The sequence below is a fragment of the Embiotoca jacksoni genome, unplaced genomic scaffold, assembly GCF_022577435.1.
Source record: "Embiotoca jacksoni isolate LCO1_2020_lvr unplaced genomic scaffold, fEmbJac1.0.p SCAF_11, whole genome shotgun sequence".
In the NCBI taxonomy this organism is placed as follows: Eukaryota; Metazoa; Chordata; class Actinopteri; family Embiotocidae; genus Embiotoca; species Embiotoca jacksoni.
In genome coordinates this window covers 8,250,386-8,275,220 of record NW_027185241.1, presented here as the reverse complement: position 1 = coordinate 8,275,220, position 24,835 = coordinate 8,250,386, and the positions used below count along the sequence as shown (strand labels likewise).

Here is a 24,835-nt window from a genome sequence, read left to right as displayed (position 1 = left end):
GGTGTGGCGATATCGTCCTTTTTCTCCAGAGTGAGATCCCTCCGTACGAGTCTCGTATCACCACAGCCAAACTGCTCATCGAGTCAGAGGAATACGAGGTAAAATGTTTGTTGTGTGTCGTGCACTCTGTTGTTGTCACTCTGTGAATGTTCTCATGGTGGGAGGGCGGCCCAGCAGTATGTGTGTGCATGTCTTCGTGTGCTTTTGCTTTTGAATGAATAGCTCTGTAGGTGGGAAGGCCATGCCTGGTCTTTATCCCCTCCAGAGTTTAATGTCAATAATTGAAGAGTGGTATTTATAGAGAGGGACAGGGGTAAAGGTAGAGGAGGGATGGGGAGAAGGAATAATAAAATAATAAAGATTAAAGCTCTGTTCTGATGAATTGCTGCCATATCTTTGATACGGTGCACTTGTCTACTAAATCACTCATCAATTTCCAGTTTTAATGGCCTTGATTTCAGTGGCTCGCTGCCTTCAGTTTAGTGCTAAACCCCTAACACTCATTAACGCTTGATGTCATTTCCTGTGATTACTGTCACACCAACAGCAGTTCAGCTGTTTTCTCTTGTGATCCAATGATTAATTTTTCCTCACTCTTGTTGGGTGCTTTACGGTTATTACTAAAATAACCCGTGTCGTCTTTTTTTTTTTTTTTCCCCCCCTGCCCATTGCACCACAGTTCTATCTTTGGGTGCATGTGTGCGGGAGATGGGCTGTCAGGTGTATCAGTAAAATGACAACGTCTCGGTCTGCAGTTTCTGACATGTCGTTTGTCTTCATCTCCCTGTTGGTGTCATCATGCCCAAAGCACAAACCGCACCCACCCTCAGTGCTTTACAATGTCAAATATGTTGTGCGCAAGTTATGCATATACACACTAGTGTACAAGCTTGGTCATCTTTGCTTTTAAACATCAGACATTTTTAAGTTTCTGATGGCAATCGAGTTTAAGGGAAAAAGTAGAGTAGAAGGAAAGTATTTTCTGTTTGTCTGTCCCAGACTGGGACTTGGCCGGATATGATAGGAACATCCTCTCCTCTCTTTGCTTCCTCTACTCCTTTGTCACACATACAAACACTCGCCCACTGTTGTACTTACTATCTCTCCCTGTGGACTAAAGATCTATTCACAACTCTAAACTCTGTGTAAAGTTGTGCGCGTTCAGTCTGTGGAGTTACCAGTTTGAAGGCTACCTTTTTAGCAGGGTGCCAGAATGAGACCATTTGTCTGTATTTTCTCCCTGTTGAATATTTTGTTTAGAACTTCCAAGCTGGGCTAGGGCTTTGAAATTTTGACTATAACATTTGCCAAAGGAACATATTAAAGCAATTTTTTTTTTGTTAGTGCATAGTATAGAGCTATTTCTGTGAAATAATTGTTAATTTGAAACTAGCAAAAGCAAGTGGTAGACTAGAGAAAGTATCATGGTCTGTGCCAAAAAACACATTTCCATCTCAAGCTCTTTTTCTGGTGAATGCAATTTAGCCTTGCACATTTTGTCATTTATTGGGTTAAATTGGAGTAAAGGAGGCTTTTGACAAAAAAAAAAAAGGATGTCATAGTGTGATTGTGGTCGAATGATATGGGTGTGTATTACCCCATTAGTCAGTAGGAAAAATGGCCCTGAAGTGCATGGTGGTGATGGATCCAATCACAAACAGTTAGATGTTTTCCCCAAAAGGCTGTATGTAGTGCACACATACAGTGGTGTGAAAAAGTGTTTGCCCCCTTCCTGATTTCCAATTTTTTTGCATGTCTGTCACACTTAAATGTTTCAGATCATCAAACAAATGTAAATATTAGTCAAAGATAACACAAGTAAACAGAAAATGCAGTTTTTAAATGAAGGTTTTTATTATTAAAGGAGAAAAAAAATCCAAACCCACATGGCCTTGTGTGAAAAAGTGTTTGCCTGTTAAAACAACTTAACTGTGGTTTATCACACCTGAGTTCAATTTCTCTAGCCACACCCAGGCCTGATTACTGCCACACCTGTTCTCAATCAAGAAATCACTTAAATAGGACCTGCCTGACAAAGTGAAGTAGACCAAAAGGTCCTCAAAAGCTAGACATCATGCCGAGAGCCAAAGAAATTCAGGAACAAATGAGAAAGAAAGTAATTGAGATCTATCAGTTTGGAAAAGGTTCTAAAGCCATTTCTAAAGCTTTGGGACTCCAGTGAACCACAGTGAGAAAATATGGAACAGTGGTGAACCTTCCCAGGAGTGGCCGGCTGACCAAAATTACCCGAAGAGCGCAGCGACGACTCATCCGAGAGGTCACGAAAGACCCCATAACAACATCCAAAGAACTGCAGGCCTCACTTGCCTCAGTTAAGGTCAGTGTTCATGACTCCACCATAAGAAAGAGACTGGGCAAAAATGGCTGCATGGCAGAGTTCCAAGATGAAAACCACCGCTGAGCAAAAAGAACATTAAGGCTTGTCTCATTTTTGCCAGAAAACATCTTGATGATCCCCAAGACTTTTGGGAAAATACTGTGTGGACTGACGAGACAAAAGTTGAACTTTTTGGAAGGTGTGTGTCCCATCAAATCTGGTGTAAAAGTAACACCGCATTTCAGAAAAAGAACATCATACCAACAGTAAAATATGGTGGTTGTAGTGTGATGGTCTGGGGCTGTTTTGCTGCTTCAGGACCTGGAAGACTTGCTGTGATAAATGGAACCATAAATTCTACTGTCTCCCAAAAAAATCCTGAAGGAGAATGTCCGGCCATCTGTTCGTGACCTCAAGCTGAAGCCAACTTGGGTTCTGCAGCAGGACAATGATCCAAAACACACCAGCAAGTCCACCTTTGAATGGCTGAAGAAAAACAAAATGAAGACTTAAGCGCTTGATTGCAGTTGTTGCTGCTAAGGGTGGCCCAACCAGTTATTGGGTTTAGAGGGCAAACACTTTTTCACACAGGGCCATGTGGGTTTGGATTTTTTTTTTCTCCCTTAATAATAAAAACCTTCATTTTAAAAACTGCATTTTCTGTTTACTTGCGTTATCTTTGACTAATATTTAAATTTGTTTGATGATCTGAAACATTTAAGTGTGACAAACATGCAAAAAAACAAGAAATCAGGAAGGGGGCAAACACTTCTTCACACCACTGTATTATGACCTTTGCTCTTTGAACTATCACCTCTGACATTTCTCCCTAAAGGTTTGCAAGGTTATATTTCATTAAAGGGAATGGATTTCTTGGGACGATAATAGGGTTAGTCATAAAAAATTGTGCAGATTGGCTGCTTTTACAATATTATTGATTGATCCAAAATAGTGAAATGGATGTAAATAGTACATAGTGGATGAACAGTAATCTTTTATAATGCAAAATCATCTCTCAAGGCCACTACTTACAAAGGGGTTTTAACTAAAAATCTTTTTAAAAGAGCGCTTCGTTTCAGTTAATAAGCTGATAGCACATGAAAAGCTCAGCATGACAGTAAATTTGGCTGAGAAAATGGGTGTTTTGTAAAAGGGACAAGAGCATTGGAACCGTGACATAAGCTGTTTGTAAACATGTTGCATTATGTAATTGTCTCGTGTACTTTGTAAGATAAATAAATAAATGGCACAGAAAAAAAAATTCCAGTCGGTTAATACATTTCTGAAAACATCAGTTTCACAACTGCTGCTTTTCTCCTCAGTCATCTGCTTCTGCAAGATGTGGATCTGTGCCACTTAATTTAGAAGAGGAAAATAGTCTTGTTTTCTGTTTTCACTGGTTTTCAGAAGAAAAAACCCCCCACTTAAATGCATTCCAAATTTGTTTGTCATTTCCAGGATGGAAAATGAGTCAGAGGAAATGATTTGTGCTTGAAAACAACATGAGTGAGGCAACTGTGGACGTATTTTTGTCTAGTAACCAGATATTTTATTTTTTACAATTTTTCTGAGTTTCTGGTGCTGAAATGAGATAATAGATTTATTGATGGACAGAAGACGAATGGATAACAGTTGTCATAACTGATTAAGGATTTTAATCATTTATCAATCAGTATGAATTGGTTACATGTTTAGAGAATTTGCTGCTGTCCTGTTTTATATATTTGTAAATTGAATATCTTTGAGTTTTGGTTGCAGAAAAGCAGAAAATGTATCCATTCATCATTTGCTTCTTTTTGGCCTTTTTCTTGATATTATTTAGAGTAAACGAGTGCTGTGATGATTAGTTGATTTGTAATTAAGTTGCTTATTAAACAAAATCATAGATTAATCTGTCTGTGCAGTGTGAGGGCTTGCTTCTTATCTTTGCTTTAATAAATACAATATCCTGCTATTGGTCACACCAACCATCCAATTAATTTGAACTTTGTCAATATCTTAATTTTGTTGACTAATTAATCATTTAAAGGTCTAAAAAAATAGTATTCCATCATTAAATAGTCCCTTAATTTTTTATTTTTTTTAAATTTTTTTTATAGATTTTGTTGCAATAAATGCAACTTTTATTGTTTCACACTGACATGTTACTTCATATTTAACAAAATGCAAATGTGCTTTACTGTAGTAAAAATGTCTCACTGTTTACTCCCTCACACTTGTGGAAACATACACATATTACCATCATCATCACCCATCACTGTCACTGATTCACTTGCCACACAACAGACAAACAGACAGACAGCCTCCCTCCTCCGACAGCCACTAAGGTGTCTTTGAGCGAAGTTGTCGCCGAAGCTGATGGGTAGTTACGCTCCTTGCCGTTGTCACTCTTGTTTGTTATTTATTGAACGTTTCTGTTCTTAAATTTAGCTCACGATGCGCAGCTTGTACTTTCCAATATTGCTTGCAAGTACAGTTAGCACTGACATCCCCAGGATTTATTTACTTAAGTGTAGATGTCCCTGTTTGTGTATGTGTGTGAGACATGGCTTGCCCTCGCTTGTAAAGTGATTTGTCTTTCTCCTGTCTCTGCCGTGCGCTCCAGTGAAATGATTCTGTTAAACAAAATTGCCTGAAGATTACACATACAGAAACGGACACACACACACACACACATTGGACATTATAAATGAGTTCCTCCCCAGAGTGTTGTTTTTTTCCTTCACATAACAGGTGTTGAAGTAAAGAGGACATGTACGTAGTGTCTTTGGTATGTGTTAGTGCGTGTTTGTGTGTGTGTCTATCTTTGTAGTGCACTGTTGTTGTTCATGGACTACTTTTGCAATGTTTATGAAGATACTTTTTTTTTTTTTTTTTTTTTTTTTTGTACCTTCCTTCCAATTTTCTCACTTTTTCCTTCGTAGTAGCCCCTCTCTTCCCCTTATCTTCATGGGAATATTAATCTTGTTGTTGTTTAGAGCGTGAAGCGGCTTAAGAATCTCTGAATCTTTAATCACTCGCCCCTGGGCTGACCAGTGTAGTTAGCAAGGAGTGCAGTTGGAGCCGATATAATGGTTATCATTGCTCACTTATCCTGGCTTCCAGATATCTCGTGTTCTATTTTTGTGTCTCCAAAAGTGCCTGTTTTATCAGTTGTTTAATACCCAGACAGATCTTTACCCCTATCTCTTATATCTAGTGCTTGGCTCGAATTACTGTGCGTGCGTGCATGCGTGCGTGTCACATTGCTGTGATTTAATGAAAGTCAAGTAGATAATTCTGACGCTGGGCATGAATCCATTCATCGTCAACTGGGATTAGTTGTTTTTGTTTGTGTATTTTTAATCAGTCATTAATTAATTAAGGACAATGGGTATTCAGCTGATAATTGGTCGAGCAATCAATCAACTGACTCCCTGACATGCACATTTCCACACTCTTAACGAGATACTTTCAATTAACCTGACTCTCCCCTAGTCTATGCATCGCCAGACCTTTTTATCACCACCGGAACCACGTCGGCTTAATGAAAAGAGAATAAAACTCCAAAGAGCAGGAGGGGAAAAAATTAGGAAGCTCTCCAGCTAATAAGACTGCCTTAACAAGAAACAAGTGCTCCTTGTTGTGCTCACTGTTGTGTGTAGTTTTGTTGCAGTGTGCGACTGCAAGGTGTCGTGTGCGTGCACGCGCATCCCTTTTATTCTTGCCCTTCACCACGGGTGATTGGCTAACAGTCGCCTCCAACCTGAAGTTGACAAAAATCAATATATCATCACCTGGGGACACACACACACACACACACACACACACACACACACACACACACACACACCACAACCGCAGGTTCCACAAGGAGAGGCATGGAGCAAAACAAACACACAGACTACTTTTAGTGAAGGTCTGGTTTCTGTAATGGAAACTTCCCACAGAAACTGACCCAGACAATACTGTGACAAAGGTCACCTAACATTAAACTCCTTTGAGACCTCAGACCGCCTCTTCAGGAAACTATAGAAAGGAAATCAGACAAATACTGGTTAGCAGGGGGAATATTGGCAGTTGGACAGGTTGATCTTTAGGTTTGTCGTGTAGCCTGGAGGTGGGGTGCAAAGAATATATTGAGTGTTAATGTCAGTAAATGGATTAAAAAGGCCACTGCCTTGGTGCGCAGTGTGACTATTGACTGTTCGATAAGCACTGGTGAGTGTGTCTATCGACAGCCACGTCTGTTGTCTTGTTGGTATTGACGATGTTTGGTATGGGATGCTGACCTCTTGGATGCTTATCAGACCCTTTGATCACGCCGATTGATTGAGCTGCCTGGAAGATGTACAACACTAGCAACAACACCGTGTTTGTCTGTGCGTATTTGTTTGTGGGTTGAGCTGAGAAGGGATCATGAGTGTGCACTGATGAATTTGTGAGACTTGAAATATTGTTTTCTAAAATGACATTTTTAGTTAATATCATTTCAGATATCTATCTTTTCTCTCTCTCTCTCTCTCTTTTTCTCTCTCTCTCTCTCTCTCTCTCTCTCTCTCTCTCTCTCTCTCTTTTTCTCTCTCTCTCTGCATTAGATGGCAGTGGATGTGTTGGAGGCTCTCCTGGATGAGGATGATGAAGTTATCCAGGTAAGCAGTAAAGTCATTGCCCAGCTGTTTTTGTCTATTAAAATATGTTGGCCAGCTTTGGTTTCACCAATGTTAATATTCTGGATATGTGTCAACATGTTTTGTGGTCACCGAAATCAAATATTTGGCTCTCTTTTTTGTTATGGGTATTTTTGTTCAAGTAAATTTTGTATTTTAAGCATGTCTGTCTCCAGCTATCTGTGTTCCCAGTCTTGTGTTGTATTAATTGAAGGCTGATTTTTGTTGTTGTAGAATTAACCAATCAAAGCTTTGTAGAAAGGATTGGATTAACTTCCAGTGTAGCCAGCTAACTGTGTACCAATCACAAATAGAAAAAGGGAGCATGAAGAGGTTGATGCTGCTGTGAGTCTCGACAGAAATATACAATTTTATACAAATGTTTGCTCACTACTTTAAAGTCAAAAACTGTCCCACTAAATAAGAATCTGCTCAAAGACGGCCAACCCCTCGAGATCGAGAAGCTCTATAAAATCACCCTGTTGAATAGTAACTGATCCAAACCATGTCCTCAACAGTGAATACAAATGACTACAGTTAAACCGGGTTCAATGATTTAATAAGGTTAGACTGATGCACTGTTTTGTGTACCAGCCATTCCTAAAGTTAAATATGACACATAAGCCAATATCAAATATTTGTTGGAGGGACTTTAATTAGACTTTTTACAGATTGTAAGGTGTAATGTGTGGATCTTTGTCTGTTGTCCAAATAGTTTAAGATCTTTATGATACTGCAAAAGGAGCTGCTGTGATGAAAGAAAATTTTTAAACTTGTCTGACAATAAAGTGTTATCATCATCATCAACTATTAAATTGACATATTTGCTTGAACTTGTTGAAAAATGAACAGCTTAGTAAAGTGCTTCTGCAGTTTGGCCAGTGAAAACAACACTAAATACTCATCCTCCCATTAACAAATTGAACCATGAACACGAGGACACACATATATATATATATATATATATATATATATTGAGGTAAAAGAGGTACTTTAGAGCAGTCATGAGGCCAGTAAGCAAGCTCTGTGTTCAGGGGAAAATCTCTATCGGCGTTTGTTCCTACTTGTCAATCCACAAGATTAAGTGATGTCTTTTTATGAGTCCCCTTGAAGGCAGACTTATGATGATATGTAGCCACTGCTGGATCAGACCAACTTGTAGGCAAATCTTTCATCGCTCCAGTGGGAAGAAGAAAAGTCTCAAACCTGTGTGAATATTTCCCTCAGCTCAGCTGCCTTTGGTATCTAGAGGTATTTATACATTTGCATTGGTTACTCTCGACACTTATGTGCTTACACGTAGAGCATAACGGTGAATTTGTTACAGAGAGGTGTAAACGCCTGCTTTTCCTGTGCTTTAGTGGGAGTAATGTGCAGTCGGTGTGCTTAAAGTCCCCACTGTCAGTAGCAAAGAAAGTGAAGGTGTGCTGCTGAGTGTCAGACAGAAGAGCACGGCAGTCTCTCTCGCTCTCCCTCTGTCCCCCCCCCCCCCCCCCCCACCCTCCAGGCTCAGCCTCCTCTCTTCCCCCCCCCAGCTGACAGATTGAGAGCAGTCATCAGGGGGCTGAACTTTTAAACTCACTTCAGAGACGCACAGCTGTGACACTCAATTCTGAGCAGGCCTACAGCCAATCACATATGCATACCAGTCCTCATGGTCAGAAAGTGTTTTGCTGGATCGCATCACGGCTGCATTGCTAGAGTCATACTTGGGATGTCAGAAATGTGAGACAGACACATTGGACTACATTATAGTCTCCCTCTCACTTGCCTCCTCTCTCTCCCTCTTTGTCTTACTTTCTCTCTTATTTCCTCTCTTCAGTGCAGTAGATAAGTGGTTAGCTCTCGCCTCCGTCTAACTTGCTCTTGCATATCTCAAAGTTACTTATATAACGTTAAGTCTGCACAAACAACTGAGCTGGTTCCTTGCAAATCTTGTTTCAAAGGTATTCTGTTGATTCACGATGCTTTTGTTCTTCCTTCAGCAGCACCATATGGGAACTAAGATGTGCCTTTACTTTGAAATTACAATAGTCCCAGTGATTTGATTGACAGACACTACATTTATTTTATTATGTGTGCCTCTGTCTGGAGTTGGAGAGGATTCTCTGAACTTCTTAATTAGCTAACTTTCTCATGTTTTAATTTTGAGTGCAGATTCTCAAGCAGTTCTTACTGCACACAAATATTTGTAAAGAATTTTTGTTTTTCTAGCTTTTCAAGACATTTCTCAAGTTAATTTTTTTTAAAGTAATCATTAATCTCTTGAATATACATATATATCTGTAAATCCTAAAGAACACTTTTTATTTTTCAAAGTTCTGCAATCACAGAAAGTCTTTCGACGTCTTATTGCTGCTTTTGCAACATTACTACATTTATCCGGTGCCAATGTTATTCTGATAAGCATGGCTGCAGGGGATAGCCTCCCACTCTGCATGCTGAGCGGCAATTCTGAATTCAATGTGACATGCCTTGATGTGTTTGTTTGCTAAATGCTTGATTTGGCAGAGGTGCAGGTCTCTACTGCCTCTGCCCTCAATGAATAATGAATAAAGCTAATATTCGTATCGTGGTGCTTTAAGAACAGTGGGTGGGTGATCTTTGGCCTCAGATGAGAGGCGCACACGCACCTCCAAGTTCACTGAGAGTTGAATGTGATTGTGTTTAGAGGTGGAGGCATAGCTCAGTCTATGTGATTATGTCAGTGCAAGAAAGTGTGATTATGAAAGAGAAAGATTTTTGTAGCTTTCAGAATACTAATACACAGTTAAAAATATACTTCCCCTCCGTGGAGCAATGGGATTATTTCAAAAATAATGCTTTAGGTTTTTTAGCAGGTATCAAGTTAAGGTCATTCTGCCAGTTAAGAGGCCCTTAACACTTAACACTGTGCATAATGCTGTCCTGAAGTAGGTGATTTGCACACAACTGGTGTCGGAATGTAAGAATTTTTTTTTTGTTTCTTTTTAATACAACATAAAAGACAGTTTTGAGAGCATATTTCTCATAATATAAACCGATACCAAGAGAAGATTGTGTTGTGCCACATATTTAAAGTATTGCATTAGAATCGACAAAAATATTGTCAACTTACCTCCATGTGGCTCAACACGGCGTCATCTCTATCAAGTTTTTACTTAAGAAGAGAGTCAATTTTGTGTCTGACCATGCTGTGGCGTCAAAGGCAAACCACCAATAGAAACTCTCGATTCATCCATCAGTGTAGATTACATATTACGTCCAGTTCAATTTGCTAAATATTTGGATTCGCAACCAAGGACGTGTGATTTACAATTAGAACATTTTGTGACAAAATAAGTTGGGTAGGTTCATAAGTCTCTGAGGGAAACCAGCAAAACTATCAGGAATAGTTTTTTTTTTTGCAACCTTGATAATTTTATTGTCAGTTGATATGTTTTTAATAATGAAACAGATTTTGGATTGCAGTGCAAGAAATATGCTCTCAAAAAGGCCTTTTATGCTTGAGTTAAAAAGATCCCAAAATAACTTCATAAAAATCTTGTAAGAGTTTTGTGTTTGCAAAAGAAAACATTACATTTTTGGCAAATAGTTGTGAAAACATTGCACCAGATTTGTGGCACATATTAAACTTAATTTTTTTTTTGGCAAAAACTATGCTATGATGGAAGACACCTAAGCTACTGCAGTTGCATAAGATATTGATATATTATTCTTGGCATTATATTGTTCTTCCAGTCATTGAGCTGGTTATTCTCGGTTAGTCCAAATAAGCCAGCAGTTGATGTGTTGTATAAATGAGGCAAAGTTTTAAGCAAATGTTTAATCTAGAATCACCAATTAACCTGAGATGCATGTTTTTGGATGGTGGGAGGTGGCGAGCGTACCCAGAGAGAACCCTTGCAGGCACAGGGAGAACGTGCAAACTCCACACAGAAAGGCCGGATTTGAACCCAGAACCTTTTCCCTGTGAGGCGACAATGCTCACCACTGTGCCGCTCAAGCTGGAGTCAGCAAATTAATATTGCACGGATCGGAGGGTATCAATGTACAGATGTTTGTCTTAAGTGGCCACTGTAGCTGCAAAAAGTAATCGTAATGTCAGCATATTCCTGTTTAGAATCAGAAGTGGCGTACAAATAAATGCATATGCAAAAGAGGGATGCAGTACACAGTATAAAACTATGTAAACGTTTAGACAGTGAAACTAAGGATACTTTAAACACTAATGTCAAGATTATAAAATGTTTTTAATCACCAATTAACTTCATGCAGAGTGCAGTAAACTTCATTATTCGGTGTAACTTATATTTTGTGTAATTACCCTTTGATTTTAAAAACTCTGTACTTGGTAGATACCTATGGTTCATAATTTTTCCACAGTTCCTAATAAGTCGATCAATTAATTTTTTAGCCAAAATAATATATATATTTTTTTAAATATTCATTTTCTTAAATGTGATGATTTGTACTAAATTAAAATAATGTTTAGGCAACACAAGACATTTGAAGATGTCCATTTAACCTCATGTGGCTCTGTATCATAGATTGATACCATGACATTGAGATCAGGGCTCTGTGGGGGCTATGTCATCTGTTACAGTACTTGTTCTTGTTGCTGAGGATTTTCTTATACTTCTAGCTGTATGTTTCGGATTGTTGTCATGCTGCAGAATGAATTTGAGTCCGATTAGACACCTCCCTGATTCTGAACATCTAAACAATCCCCACTTTACTACTATTTCAATTCTATTTGTTGCAGGACTCCTTGAAGATAGTTATTTATGACTCTTGCTGGGTGCTTGGTGTTGTATTTCTTTTGCTCAACAGTTTCTTCCGAACCAGGGAAGTACTTATGAGAATCAACATAAAGTGCAAAACTGGAATTAAGTGTTTAATATAACAAATAACGATAACATAAACAGAGCATTAAAAACCTCCTCTAATTTAATAGTAAGGCTAATGTTATCCACGATGCAAACTGTGAGGATGAAATGATTTGAAATGCAAAGAAGATACTTGCCTGGAGGGAAATTATTTTAGTTTATTAGTTATATTATGCTATAGTTATTTTTTTTCTTTGAGTTATTGTGTGAGTAATGTATTTCTTGTGTGTGTCTATGAATCTGTGTTTCTGTGACTGCGTGTGTGTTTGTGTCTATGACTCCGTGTGTGTGTGATTGCATGTTTTATGTGTGAAACCTGTTTGTCAAAGAACAATGTGGGATTTCATGCTGACGTGCTCTGTGAGTGTCACAAATCTATTTCCCTTGTCACAGCACACTTTTTGTAACAAAGATCACTCTGTCTGAGTCTTTCCACCTCATGCCATCCCAACCCGCCTCTCTTTCTCTGCGCCTCCCAGGTGTGGTATCTCTCCGGCTGGGTTTGCTACCTCCAGTGGGAAAAAGCAAAGGAGGAGCAAGAAAGAGATGGAAGAGAAGTGATGGAGGAGGAGAAGGAGCAGTGGAAGGCATTGACGGAGGCAGCCAGATCGTACCTGACTAATGCTAAGAAGGTAATTTTGGTCGAAATAACCTCATGATATCTGCCTTTAAACCTAAAGATCACTGCTCAGCGATGATGCAGATACACTATAGCTGCCGTTCATCGGTCATGTAGATATGAAGGAGTAATTCTTTATTAGTATTAAGGGCAGTTGTGGCTCGGATGGTTGCTCAGGAACTGTCCACTAATCGCAGGGTTGATTACCTCCCAAGGCAAAAAGGAATTTACTATTTATTACTTGTACTCAAATCCTGTACTGAGCACAGAATTGTATTTTCTTTTCAAGACAATTTATATTTGTACTCTGCTACAATTTAGAGGAAAATATTGTACTATTTACTCCGCTACATTTATCTGAGCCATAGAGCCTAGTTACCAGGGTTTATAGCGTTTCTATTGTTGCTTGTCAGCCATTTATCAACTTAAGCCACTTTCATGCAAAAATTCCAAACATTTGTGGTCTCATGCTATCAAATGGGAGGATTTTTTTAAATTACAGTAAACTGAATATGTTTGAGGTTTGTACTGCCAGTTAAGGCAAAATGAGACATTTGAAGATGTCACTCTTAGCTCTGGATCACTGTGAAGGACATTTATTACAATGTCTTTTTTTTTTTTTTTTTTTTAACTCGTACAAACAGAACTATTATTGAATTGATCAAGAAATTAAACTGCAGATGAATCCATAATGAAAATATCGTTAGCTACAGCCCTATTTCAAATAATAAAAGTAGCACCTCAACCTGCAAGAATTAAATGCTTCTTCTTATATATTTATGCATGAGCAATAACACTAACGATTTAATACATAAACTAACGAGATGTAATGAGTGCTTTAACTTTGCATACTTTGAATATACTTTCTTAATATCTACTTAACTTTACTATTAAATACAGTTAAAATTGGAAGACTTTTTTTTGTATTAGGACATTTTTGTAGTGTAGTTTGGTAGGTTGTGCTTCCACCGCTCTGCACGGCAACTGTGAGTACAGATGGTACATTGCCACAATAGGTAACTCTCTGAAGAACAGAGAAGGAGTACATGCAGTACTCTGAATATGAGAGGATCCTAACTAAGCTTCATTGTTGCCACAGAAATATCGTTGTATAATCTCAAAGACGTTCAAATACACCCAACACTTTGAACAATATGAGAGGATCCTAACTAAGCTTCATTGTTGCCACAGAAATATCTTTGTATAATCTCAAAGACTTTCAAATACACCCAACACCCCCCCCCCCCCTCCACACACACACACACAAGCACACTCGGAGTGATGTGTCTCATTCATTCTGTCATCCTGTCAGGGTGTAATGCCTCTATGGAGCAGTGATTCATGTTAGTCTAAAATCCAATAGGCTTGTAAATCAGACAGCACAGACTGAAGGATGGCAAGGCCCACCTCTGATTTTTTTTTTTCTTCTCTGTACTCCACTCTCCTTTTCACCTCCCCACCCAGCTGCAAACCATCTCTGCTCCTCTCCCACCCCGTCGTGTTCTTCTTGAGATGAGTAGGGGCAGCTTAGTGGCAATATATTGATATCTGTCTCTCTGGCCTGCCGTGTATTGACAGGCCTGTCTAACCAGCATCCACTGGGGATGTCCACGACTGAGACAGGAGAGCAGTAGGCTGGGTGGTGCCAAGAAGAAGAAGGAGAATGGAAGAAACTGTAGGGAGGAAAATAATGGCACCCTGCACATTTAGATTTAAGATGCCAGATTTTTTTGTGTAACAGTTACTAAAGTAAAAATAACAAATTGAAAAAAATGGAATTGAGAAATGGGGTGAATTTACTTGGCCAATTTTTTTTTCCAAAGAGAAAAAGAATGCCAAGGAATGAAAAGGTGGAAGACTGGTAGAAGAATTTGTCAGAGCGTGACAAGTAAACAGCGTAGCAGTTTCTTTGCAGAGTAAGTGAAGCAACAGGCACAGAATAATGTGGAAGGTAAACGCACAAAGACCTTGAAAAGGTGAAGTGAAATGTGGAGAGAAAACGACCTCCTTGTCTTGCATTTAATTCCACAGCTTGGTTTTCACTCATATCTGTGTGCATCTGTACATTGTGAAGTTGAGATACTCCCTTGTTTATATCAGAGCTTTGTTTCTCAGCATCACTGAGTGTTAATTATTAACGATGAGTCAGTCTGCTCGTTAAAATGGGCTCCAGCATGGAAATGAGGCCTCAAAGCCCAACGGCTTGTTTTGGCGCCAGTCCACTTCTCTGCATACTTTATGACTTTGCTAAGTGTGTGTGTGTGTGTGTGTGTGTGTGTGTACACCCACATGCATGTGGTGTTAGAGTGTGAGAGAAACATGCCGGTATGCGTAGGCGCACCTTATGTGGATGCACATATTTAATTGTGGTTGTGTGCGCCAACTTGCATGTCTAATTATTTGTTAGGAAATGTCTTCATTATTCATCTTTTCTTCTGATCGACACACACACACACACACACACACACACACACACACACACTGCATTCAACTGGGACGCTCTAAAAAAAGGAGCGATGGGAAAGAATGGATGGGTCGAGAGGACAAGAAAGAAGTGAAGGAGAGGAGCAGGAGGGTGAGCAGGAGTGGGAGAATGAAAGGGGAGGCAAGCAGGGGAACAAATTGGATGTGGTGTGTGTGTGTGCGCGCGCGTGCGTATGTGCGTGCGTAAGGGGTGTAGCTGGTGAATAGTGGCGAGAGTTAAAATCAATAGTAAACCGGACATGAAATGGAATTTGAGTCTCAGCCAGATAGGGTGCGATTGAGGAAGGATGTGCAGTGTATGCACAGAGGACAATGTTATATATGTGTGTGCATGCGTGCACGTGTTTGTGTAAGTGTGTGCAGAAGCAGCTAGGGCAAACGGAGGTCAAAAGCTTTACAATTTGAAGTGGCTGAAAGGGTATCCCATGAGCACGGATTGTGGGTAGGATTGGTGCAAGGTGTGCTTGTCATGTAATTTTAATGCCTTTGCCTTATAAGGATGCGACTGGAGGACTGAGGTGCTAGGTTGTGTGTGTGTGTGTGTGTGTGTGTGTGTGTCTGAGAGTTTGCAGTCAGCCCCCTGGAGACTTTCAGCAACATTCCCTGTTCACACTCAAGAAGCTCTAATCTCAGCTACTGTCAAACCCCTGCCAGTGAAGAAGTGAGTTTATGTTGGTATGACAGTGAGACAGAGAAGTTGAGAGGAAGAGCATGTGTCAAAGCAGTTTCGTAATTGCTCTCTTACTAATGAAGAAAAGTGCTGAAGGAGTGCTCTGTTTTGTGTCTTGAAAAGGGATGTGGAGAGCTTGATTGAGGATACAAAGATACTTGAAAGGGGGCCATGATTTTTGCACTATTCTGCCAAAATGGCTACGTATGTGTGCATGCAAGCACAAGTATATAGATGAGAGTAAGAAGATGTATCCATCTCCTTTTGCAGGAAGGTCATTTGGTGAGCATGTACAAGTGCGAGTGAAAGAGGGAAAAATGGCCTAGAGTCTAGCTCGGACAATGAAGGTATAAGCAAATGAAATGAAAGAAAAGGTGAAATATGCAGTGCATCCGGAAAGAATTCACAGCACTTCACTTTTTCCACATTTTGTCATGTTACGGCCTTATTCCAAAATTGATTAAATTCATTTTTTTCCTCACAATTCTACACACAATACCCCATAATGACAAAGTGAAAAAAGTTTGTTTAAAATGTAAAAATAAAGAACAAAAATATAACACATACATAAGTATTCACAGCCTTTGTTCAATACTTTGTCGAAGCACCTTTGGCAGCAATTACAGCCTCAAGTCTTTTTGATGGTGATGCTACAAGCTTGGCACACCTGTTTTTGGGCAGTTTCTCCCGTTCCTCTTTGCAGGACCTTTTAAGCTCCAGGTTGGATGGGGAGCGTCGGTGCAAAGCCATTTTCAGATCTCTCCTTTGTTATCTTGTCTGTGTGCTTCGGGTTGTTGTCCTGTTGGAAGATGAACCTTCGCCCCAGTCTGAAGTCCAGAGCGCTCTGGAAAAGGTTTTCATCAAGGATGTCTCTGTACATTGCTGCATTCATCTTTCCCTCCATCCTGACTAGTCTCCCAGTTCCTGCTGCTGAAAAACATCCCCACAGCATGATGCTGCCACCACCATGCTTCACCGTAGAGATGGTATTGGCCAGGTGATGAGCGGTGCCTGGTTTCATCCAGACATGACGCTTGGCATTCAGGCCAAAGAGTTCAATCTTTGTTTCATCAGACCAGAGAATTTAGTTTCTCGTGGTCTGACAGTCCTTCAGGTGCCTTTTGGTAAACTCCAGGTGGGCTGTCATGAGCCTTTTACTGAGGAGTGGCTTCCGGCTGGCCACTCTACCATACAGGCTGCTTGGTGGAGTGCTGCAGAGATGGTTGTCCTTCTGGAAGGTTCTTCTCTCTTCACAGAGCAACGCTGGAGCTCTGTCAGAGTGACCATCGGGTTCTTGGTCACCTCTCTGACTAAGGCCCTTCTCCCCTGATCGCTCAGTTTGGCCGGGCGGCCAACTCTAGGAAGAGTCCTGGTGGTTCCAAACTTCTTCCATTTACGGATGATGGAGGCCACTGTGCTCATTGGGACCTTCAATGCTGCAGAAAGTTTTCTGTACCCTTCCCCAGATCTGTGCCTCGATACAATCCTGTCTTGGAGGTCTACAGACAATTCCTTGGACTTCATGGCTTGGTTTGTGCTCTGACATGCACTGTCAACTGTGGGACTTTACAGTATATAGACAGATGTGTGCCTTTCTAAATCATGTCCAATCAAGTTGTATAATCATTATCGTTATCATTATGGGGTATTGTGTGTAGAATTTTGAGGGAAAAAAATGAATTTAATCCATTTTGGAATAAGGCTGTAACATGACAAAATGTGGAAAAAGTGAAGCGCTGTGAATACTTTCCGGATGCACTGTAAGTGGAGGTTAAGCACAGGAGGTGAACAATGATGGAATGATTAGGCTTTTACCACATATTCGTCTTCTCTTTTGTTCTGCCATATGAGTTATAGAAAAAAAGGTTTCTAGCAAGAATTGCTAGAATTGAGGAGAAAATTTAGTTTTATATGTAAGGTACATTTATACTTTAGATGCACCCAAAGAATGAGGGATGATTTAAAACCCCACTTCAGATTTCTTGTCAGTCCTTATTTGTGGTATTGATTGGTACATTTTCATTTTCTTTCTTTACCTTATCACTGGTAAATCTGTGCTACTTCAAAACAAGCAGAGTCTTTGCAGGCTGTAATATAAAGACCATAAACGGTACGAGGCCACATTCAGCTGCAGAAGCACCATTGTGAACCTGAAGTGAACATAATTTTCTTTTATATTAAAGTCAATAGGCCCATTCAATTCTAATATCAAGGATCGAAACTGTTGCTGTCATCATCAAGTCCAACTTGCCAACTCTTCTCTGCAGAAGTTTCTTCACTACATGTGCTGCCATGTTGATTTATGCCACATCTTGTCACTCAATGTCTGGAAACTTGGAGCTCGGTGATGAATAATAGTTTAAAATTCGTGTTTTCTTTTCCAGTCTAGATGTTTGCTAGTTTTCAGGTGAACATACACTTGCAACCGGCATTGTAGGAAGACATTTCTAAATGTTTACAATTAGGATACACTGCTGTTAGATAATGTGTCCACTCAATATTTTGATTGTCTTTTGAAGATTAGTTTAAAGGTGAATCACATTTTACCTTGTTTATATTCTACCAAGTTTTGACTTAAAATAAAAAGCTTTATAATGTCAGAAACACGCATAAGAATTAACAAGGATAAAAATGTATACAGCCACACTGTCAGCTCTGTGAAGCTATTTATAGGCACAAAGGTGCTTCTAGCTTAGGGGTGGCCAACCAGTCAGAGACTAAGAGTCACATTTTTTACTGTGTTACCGCAAAGAGCCACATCATACACATGGGCACACATGAACATCACCCCATCCCTTCCTCACACCCACACACTCACACACACACACAGACCTCTGCTCAGCCAGATTTATTGTAAATGTCACACACCAACATGATAATGACAGAAATTGACTCCTACAGTACTAAGACCACAGGCCAGTCATTTTCAACAATGAACATTGTGTGCACTGTCTCACACACACAAACTCTCAGTTCAACCAAGTCCACAAACAAAAATATAATAATTTACAATAGCGTTTTTCTTTTACTATGCATGTTGCTTAGTGGGACTTCTGGCATTCCTTGTCTTGAATACCTAAAAAAATAAATAAAAAATAAATAAAAAATAAAAAAAAATAATAATAATTCCCCTCGGGGATTAATAAAGTATATACCTACCTACCTACCTTGAACAATCCTCTTCAAATCTGGCTTGTATTCCGTTGTTGCCACTCGAAGCAATTCTTTCACACGGGTGTCAGTCAGAACAGATCGATGCTTTGATTTCACGTGTTTCAGGGTAGAAAACACAGACTCGCAGACGTATGTTGACCCAAACATTGACAGTATCTTAAGCACAGCCCGTTTGACATTGGGGTATTTTTCCATTGGCACACTTTTCCAGAACTCAATGGTCCCTTCCCTTAAAGCAGGTTTCAGTTGGTCCTCCTCACAAAGATCGATCATCTCCAACTCAGCTGCGGCCTCATCTGTGACTAGCGGGGCTTTCAAACAGTCCGTCTCCGCATTAAATGGGTCGACGAGGAACGTAATCTGTGGCCTTTTCAGTTGTAGATCGTGGAACCGGGTCACAAAGCTTTCGTGCAGGTTTTCAATCAGTGTTGCATATCTGGCTCTTTGCTTATTCAGGGCGGCGCTGGTGACTTGCCCACTGGCTTTTAGCAGAGTGGGAAAATACGTTAAATCTCCCTTTTGAATATGCGCCTTGAACAGCTTCAGTTTGTTGACAAACGCAAACACACTTTGCACCAGGTCAGGCAGCATTTTTAACTTACCCTGCAGGGTCAGGTTCTGACTGGACACAAATTGTTTACTCAAATGATCTTGCCCCTACTGGGAAACTTTGCGGTATTTTCATCTCACACACATGCGCGTTTGACGAAAATACCGTATTGAACTCAAGCGAAGCGAACACGCACATTAAAAAAAAACACAAACACTACCTCCAAGAGACTTACAACTGAATGTACTGTTCTGTATATCCCAATTTTTTTGGAGGGGTAATCCTGTCCTACCTCTCTGTCTAAAGTATTTGCAAAATCAATAAAAAGATTTTAAAAGAAAAAACAAAAAAAACCAAACACAAACTTCGATATGAACGCAAGAGCCGCATGAAACCAGGCAAAGAGCCGCATGCGGCTCGGGAGCCGCGGGTTGGCCAGGCCTGTTCTAGCTAAACACTAATGTCAGTGATCTCAACTGTCAATGTCAGTGACAATGCTAACAGGCTGATGGGAATATCAATAATTTTGCAACCAACTTCTTAAACAAAGTTTAAATATGATCTGATGATGGTGCTGGTAGAAAAGTCATTATAATTCATCTTCCGGTGACCATGAATGTACAGAATTTAGTGCCAATCCATCTGGTAGCTGTTGAGATATTTCAATGAATAAGTGAAAACTCTGACCCAGTGCTGCTGCTACAGCATCACATAAATCGGTAGAATTAACCTCCAGGGCCTCTAAACGTCTCCACCAAATTTCATGGCAACTCATCTAATAGTAGTCAAGACATTTCACTCTGAACCACAAATGTCAAACTCGTGGAGGCGTATTCACCACCCATGAATGCCTGTAGAAATTTTCATGGCAATCCATCCAATTAATGATGAAATATTTCAGTCAGAACCAAAGTGGTGGACCCGCAGGCCAATATTACCATCCTGAGACCGGCGCCACGAGCATGGCTCGAAAAGAATAGCGTGTAGACATCGAGAAGGAACGCGTTCATGCACCTCTGAGTGTGCAAGTGTATGTAATATGTTGTGTGTGTGCGAGCTGTTACCGCAGTGGTCAAGTGCGCTGTGGGCCGTGACTTAGGGCTTGAAAGTAGAGCAAAGTGGACCATGAAAAAGTTATACGATTACACACACGCTCGCCCTCTCTCTCTCTCGGCAGCTCTCTGGGCCGTGAAAGTGAGAAAAGAAAACATAGGCTGTTGTAAATGAGAAATGCCTGTGTTTTTTTTTGCGTCGTGGTGCTGATCTCAGCAGCGCTCGTTGCGGAATGTGTAAAGAATAACTCCTGTTTGTTTAGCTAGCTGAAAGTATCACAATGAGTAATCACATCCTGTCGGGCAGACACAATGTGCTATTGATTCGTAGTAAATATCACCACCTACAAATACAATTTCCAAGTTGGATTCGGTTTTGTAGTACATACAGTATGTATGCACACTTTCACACTGGATCTATTACATTATTTTTCTTATGCAACTCGTGTGAAAGACACCCTTTACCTTTTACCCAGGCCTGCAATGTGCAATTATTCTGGGTATTGAGCCAAGCAAGCCCAACTTTTATTTAGACAAACATCTCCAGGCATTTCAGAGTGACACCAGTAGAATGAAAATCAGTGTGGTTTTATTGCCTGTGAGTGTGTGAGTGTGTGACTGTGTGTGAGTGTGTGTCTGTGTGTGAGTGTGTGACTGTGTGTGAGTGTGTGTCTGTGTTGTGCTCTAAAGAGTCTGAGAGGGTCAACTGTCCCCTGGTATCAGACCTTGTGGCTGGACCTGGGTCACGCTTCACATCCCTGGAGCTCCAACCTGCAGAGACAGCATCCACTTAAATACACACACGCACGCACGCACGCACACACACGCACGCACGCACGCACGCACGCACGCACGCACACACACACACACACACACACTACACATTCTAACGCTCCAAATGACTTCTCATGGGACTGCATGTCTCCTGTCAGGACCTGCTGTTGCTTAGAGACTGGTCCTGGGGCAAATCAGCCACACACACTTCTTCTCTCTCACGGCCTTGTTACACTTTTAGTAAGAATGATGGCATTCAGCTGGTTATTGTAGATGATCTTATGCAAGTGTGTATGTGCGTGTTAACTACATTTGGTAGACTAAATAGAATAATATTCCTAGATCATATAAACCCACTCATCATATTTCTTTCTCTCTAGTTTTGTGTCTGGAAAGAGACGTGTAAATATAAATCGCTGCCTCCGTTTCCCTTAGACTGAATACCGCACTCACACACTGAAACACAGTGTTATGCTTGCTGTCCTTAGTGGTAGCAAGAGTGGTTTTATCACCCCGATCCACTTTGAGTTCAGTAATTACACACAAGCTGAATATTTTACAGAGATAAATCTGCTGGCTGCTTTGAGCGCAGGATTTATATTTTTTTTTTCGAGCTCTTTCACACCATATTTCACTGAGATTACTTTGATTATGTGGTGCGCACGAGCCCACGTGCGCACCACATAAACCATGTGTGCTGCAGGATTCATTCCTCTGCGTGTTATGTGTGCATGCATGTTGCGACAGCAAGACGAAGATAAATGGTCTTTTTGTCTCGTGTGCGGCTGTACTGTGCATCAAATGTGCTGATTTGCCAAATGAAAGACGAAAACTGTTTACCAGCGTTTTGTGAGCCGCGACTACCGTGCTGACAGAATGCAGATGCTGTTGGATGTTTCAGGCAGCCTAACCAGCACTTAAAGACTTAAAACCTCGGGGCTGCTCACTTCTCTGAACTCCAAGCTGCTGCTTATGGATGCTGTAGTGATGCAGTTGACTTCAGTGACATGAGAAAAGAGCTACTGTTGAGAGATTTTTACTCACCACATTTCATTTCTTGTGTTGCCTCAGCGGTATCATTTTGCACTTCATATTTGGTCTCAGCATTTCTGCTGCCTAATTTCTGTTCAAAATTAAAAAAAGAATTTTACAAGCCTGTTATTCACTTGTACCTTCCTTTTTGTTTCTGTTGTCTTTTTTGCTTCCCCAGCTTCATAGTAAGCTGCAGTGTGATGACCAGCCGATGTTGGGGCATGTGCAGCAGCTGCTTGGTGAGCTGGGAGGAGAGCTGGAGGGAGAGGAGGAAGAGGAAGGAGACCCAGTGTTGGACGAAGACTATGAACCCTGTAGTGACGAGGATGAGGACGATCCAGAGGCACCCATGGAACACTGACCACACCACCTTTCTTGTACTCGCGTTTCCCCATTATGCTCCCATGTAGTTCCTGTGCGCTCTCTAAAGTGCCTTTTTTATGGTTTTCCTTTCACACCTGCTTATCAAAGACTGCATTTGAATTCCAGTGATATGCATAAAAACAAAGAGTGACATTAAAAGTTGCAGTTTACTCCATCTCTTTCTGTCAGTTGCTTAATGCTTTCGGCAAAATAAGTGCACACCTAAGTAATGTCATCTCCTTGACAGATGTTGATGAAAGACATAGTTTTAGAGCTTTACTTCTAACCAGCAACAAAAGGAAAACACCTTTTGAAGGCTTTCACCTCTTGTACACACTCACACTTTTCTGCAAGCATGCACATACAACCAAAAACACTATGGCTCGTTAATCGCTTCAACTCTTTCCGCAGCAGCAGCAGCGGTGATTCAGTAGTTCCCTTTTCTTTTAGGCCCTATCTCAAGTAAGCTTTATCCAAAAGCCTTCCGCCAACAAACAGTTAATGGTATCTTTACATGTAATTCTAATATTCCAAGTTTATATGCAATGCTTGAATTTTTATGCTCCTTGGTTTATTCTCCCGCTTCAGTCTCTCTCTCCCCCCCCCCCCCCCCCCTCCTTTCTTTTGGTAACTCATTGGATTCAAGGAGACAAGACACAATAGAAAGAATTTGACATTAACTTATGCAGAATGTGTTTCGCTCTCTGCTAGGCTGTTCAAAGTGACTTACAGAAAGCCTCTCGGAAATGGGAAACAGGCAACTGCCTTTTTTTTTTTTTTTAAACTAATTTTCACACTGGACCCTTTTAAAATTCTCAAACAGGGTTATGTAGTGTAATGGAAAGGGTTAGGGTAATGGCATGGGCAGATGCTTTTCACTCTTTTGTTTTTTGTTTTTTTTATAGTTGAGTGCAGCAAGGTGAAGAGAACTTGTATCTCTGAGTGGTTGGCTGCTACACACATTGCTCTTGTCGGTAGACAAAGACGGTCAAAACATTTGAAAAAAAAAAATCTTTACCAACAAAATGTGAGACATTCACAGAATATAAAACTCCTGGTTCAGGGCAGAGATGTCAAGACTCCTTTTTTTAAAAGCTCTGAAAAATATGGATTTTTTTTTTTTTTCACATCATAGCTTTCATTATCTCAAAATCCTACATGAAAATATGTATACAGTCTATTGTTGTATCTCTTGCTTTTTCTTGAGCAAAATTTAAATTGACTGGTGCAATTTAATTTGCATCTGTTTAAATTTGATTGCAACATGATTTGATTTGATTTTGTTTTTACGTAGAAAAATGTATAGAACATTTTAGAATGTTTGTACTGTTGCTTCAATGCACTCGCAAAATGTACTGGACAGAATTTCTTATCATATTTTTGGTGCATGTTGAAATTTTCTCATCAGATGCCTTTAGTAGAGCAACGGCGACATCTGGCATGCATGCTGTAACACACAACCACCACAGAGTATTTCTCCATGCACCATGCCTTTTAACAAACACAACACACCACAGACATCCACTGCTGCGCGGCCCCTTTGAAGAATTTCATAACCGGTAAATGGGAGCGTTATCTGAGATCCTGCTCATGATAGTGACCCGGCTGCAAGCTGAGAGGCCTGTTTGACAATACAGGGGTTCAGATACTGTGATCTGATTATACGTGTTTGTGTTTCAAGAGCATAAAATACAGCTCAAGAGAAAAGTTACAGATCTAATACTGTGTGTGTGTGTGTGTGTGTATATATATATATATATATATATATATATATATGATGCAGATTATCATAGCTTAATGTGATATGATGTACTGTTATTTGTGGACTGGGCTTTGCTCAGAAATATTCATGTCCGTGATGTTCAGTGTATGCTAATGTACCAGTACAGGCCTTGCGGAATGAATACCTGGAGCAATTCTGTCATCTAGCATTTGCCTTTTATAATTAAAATGAGGCTGTAGTGTGTATGTATGTTTTTATATTCATGTGTGTTAGTGTGTGTTACGGTATGTGTCCGTGTGGCTCACCCGCAGTGCTGTGTGATTAATGATTCCAGGGGTGAGTGAACACTGGCGGTCAGCCCTTTCTGGTTATTCTGAGCTGACCTAGTGTGAGTGGGCCATGGTGGACACAAAGCCTCAGGTGATCTGAAAATCCTTGGCCATTCTCTCACCTGTACGTCAGCTTCAGCACTGCAGGAATATGTTCACTTGCTGTGCGAGGGGGAAGGCAGTTTCTACACAAGGACACACATTCAATCA

The 24,835-nt window shown here is 40.4% G+C and overlaps 1 protein-coding gene across 1 annotated transcript in view; it reads left to right on the top strand.

Moving 5' to 3' along the window:
• The window catches only part of LOC138194289 (uncharacterized), a 28,398-nt gene extending 3,857 nt beyond the window's left edge, over positions 1-24,541 (top strand). The window contains exons 8-11 of the mRNA XM_069142910.1: positions 30-98; positions 6,916-6,969; positions 12,335-12,487; positions 22,389-24,541. Coding sequence (XP_068999011.1) covers positions 30-98; positions 6,916-6,969; positions 12,335-12,487; positions 22,389-22,571 — 459 coding nt within the window. The 3' untranslated portion in view covers positions 22,572-24,541. The remainder of the gene's footprint in view (positions 1-29; positions 99-6,915; positions 6,970-12,334; positions 12,488-22,388) is intronic.
• Positions 24,542-24,835: the final 294 nt, after the last annotated feature.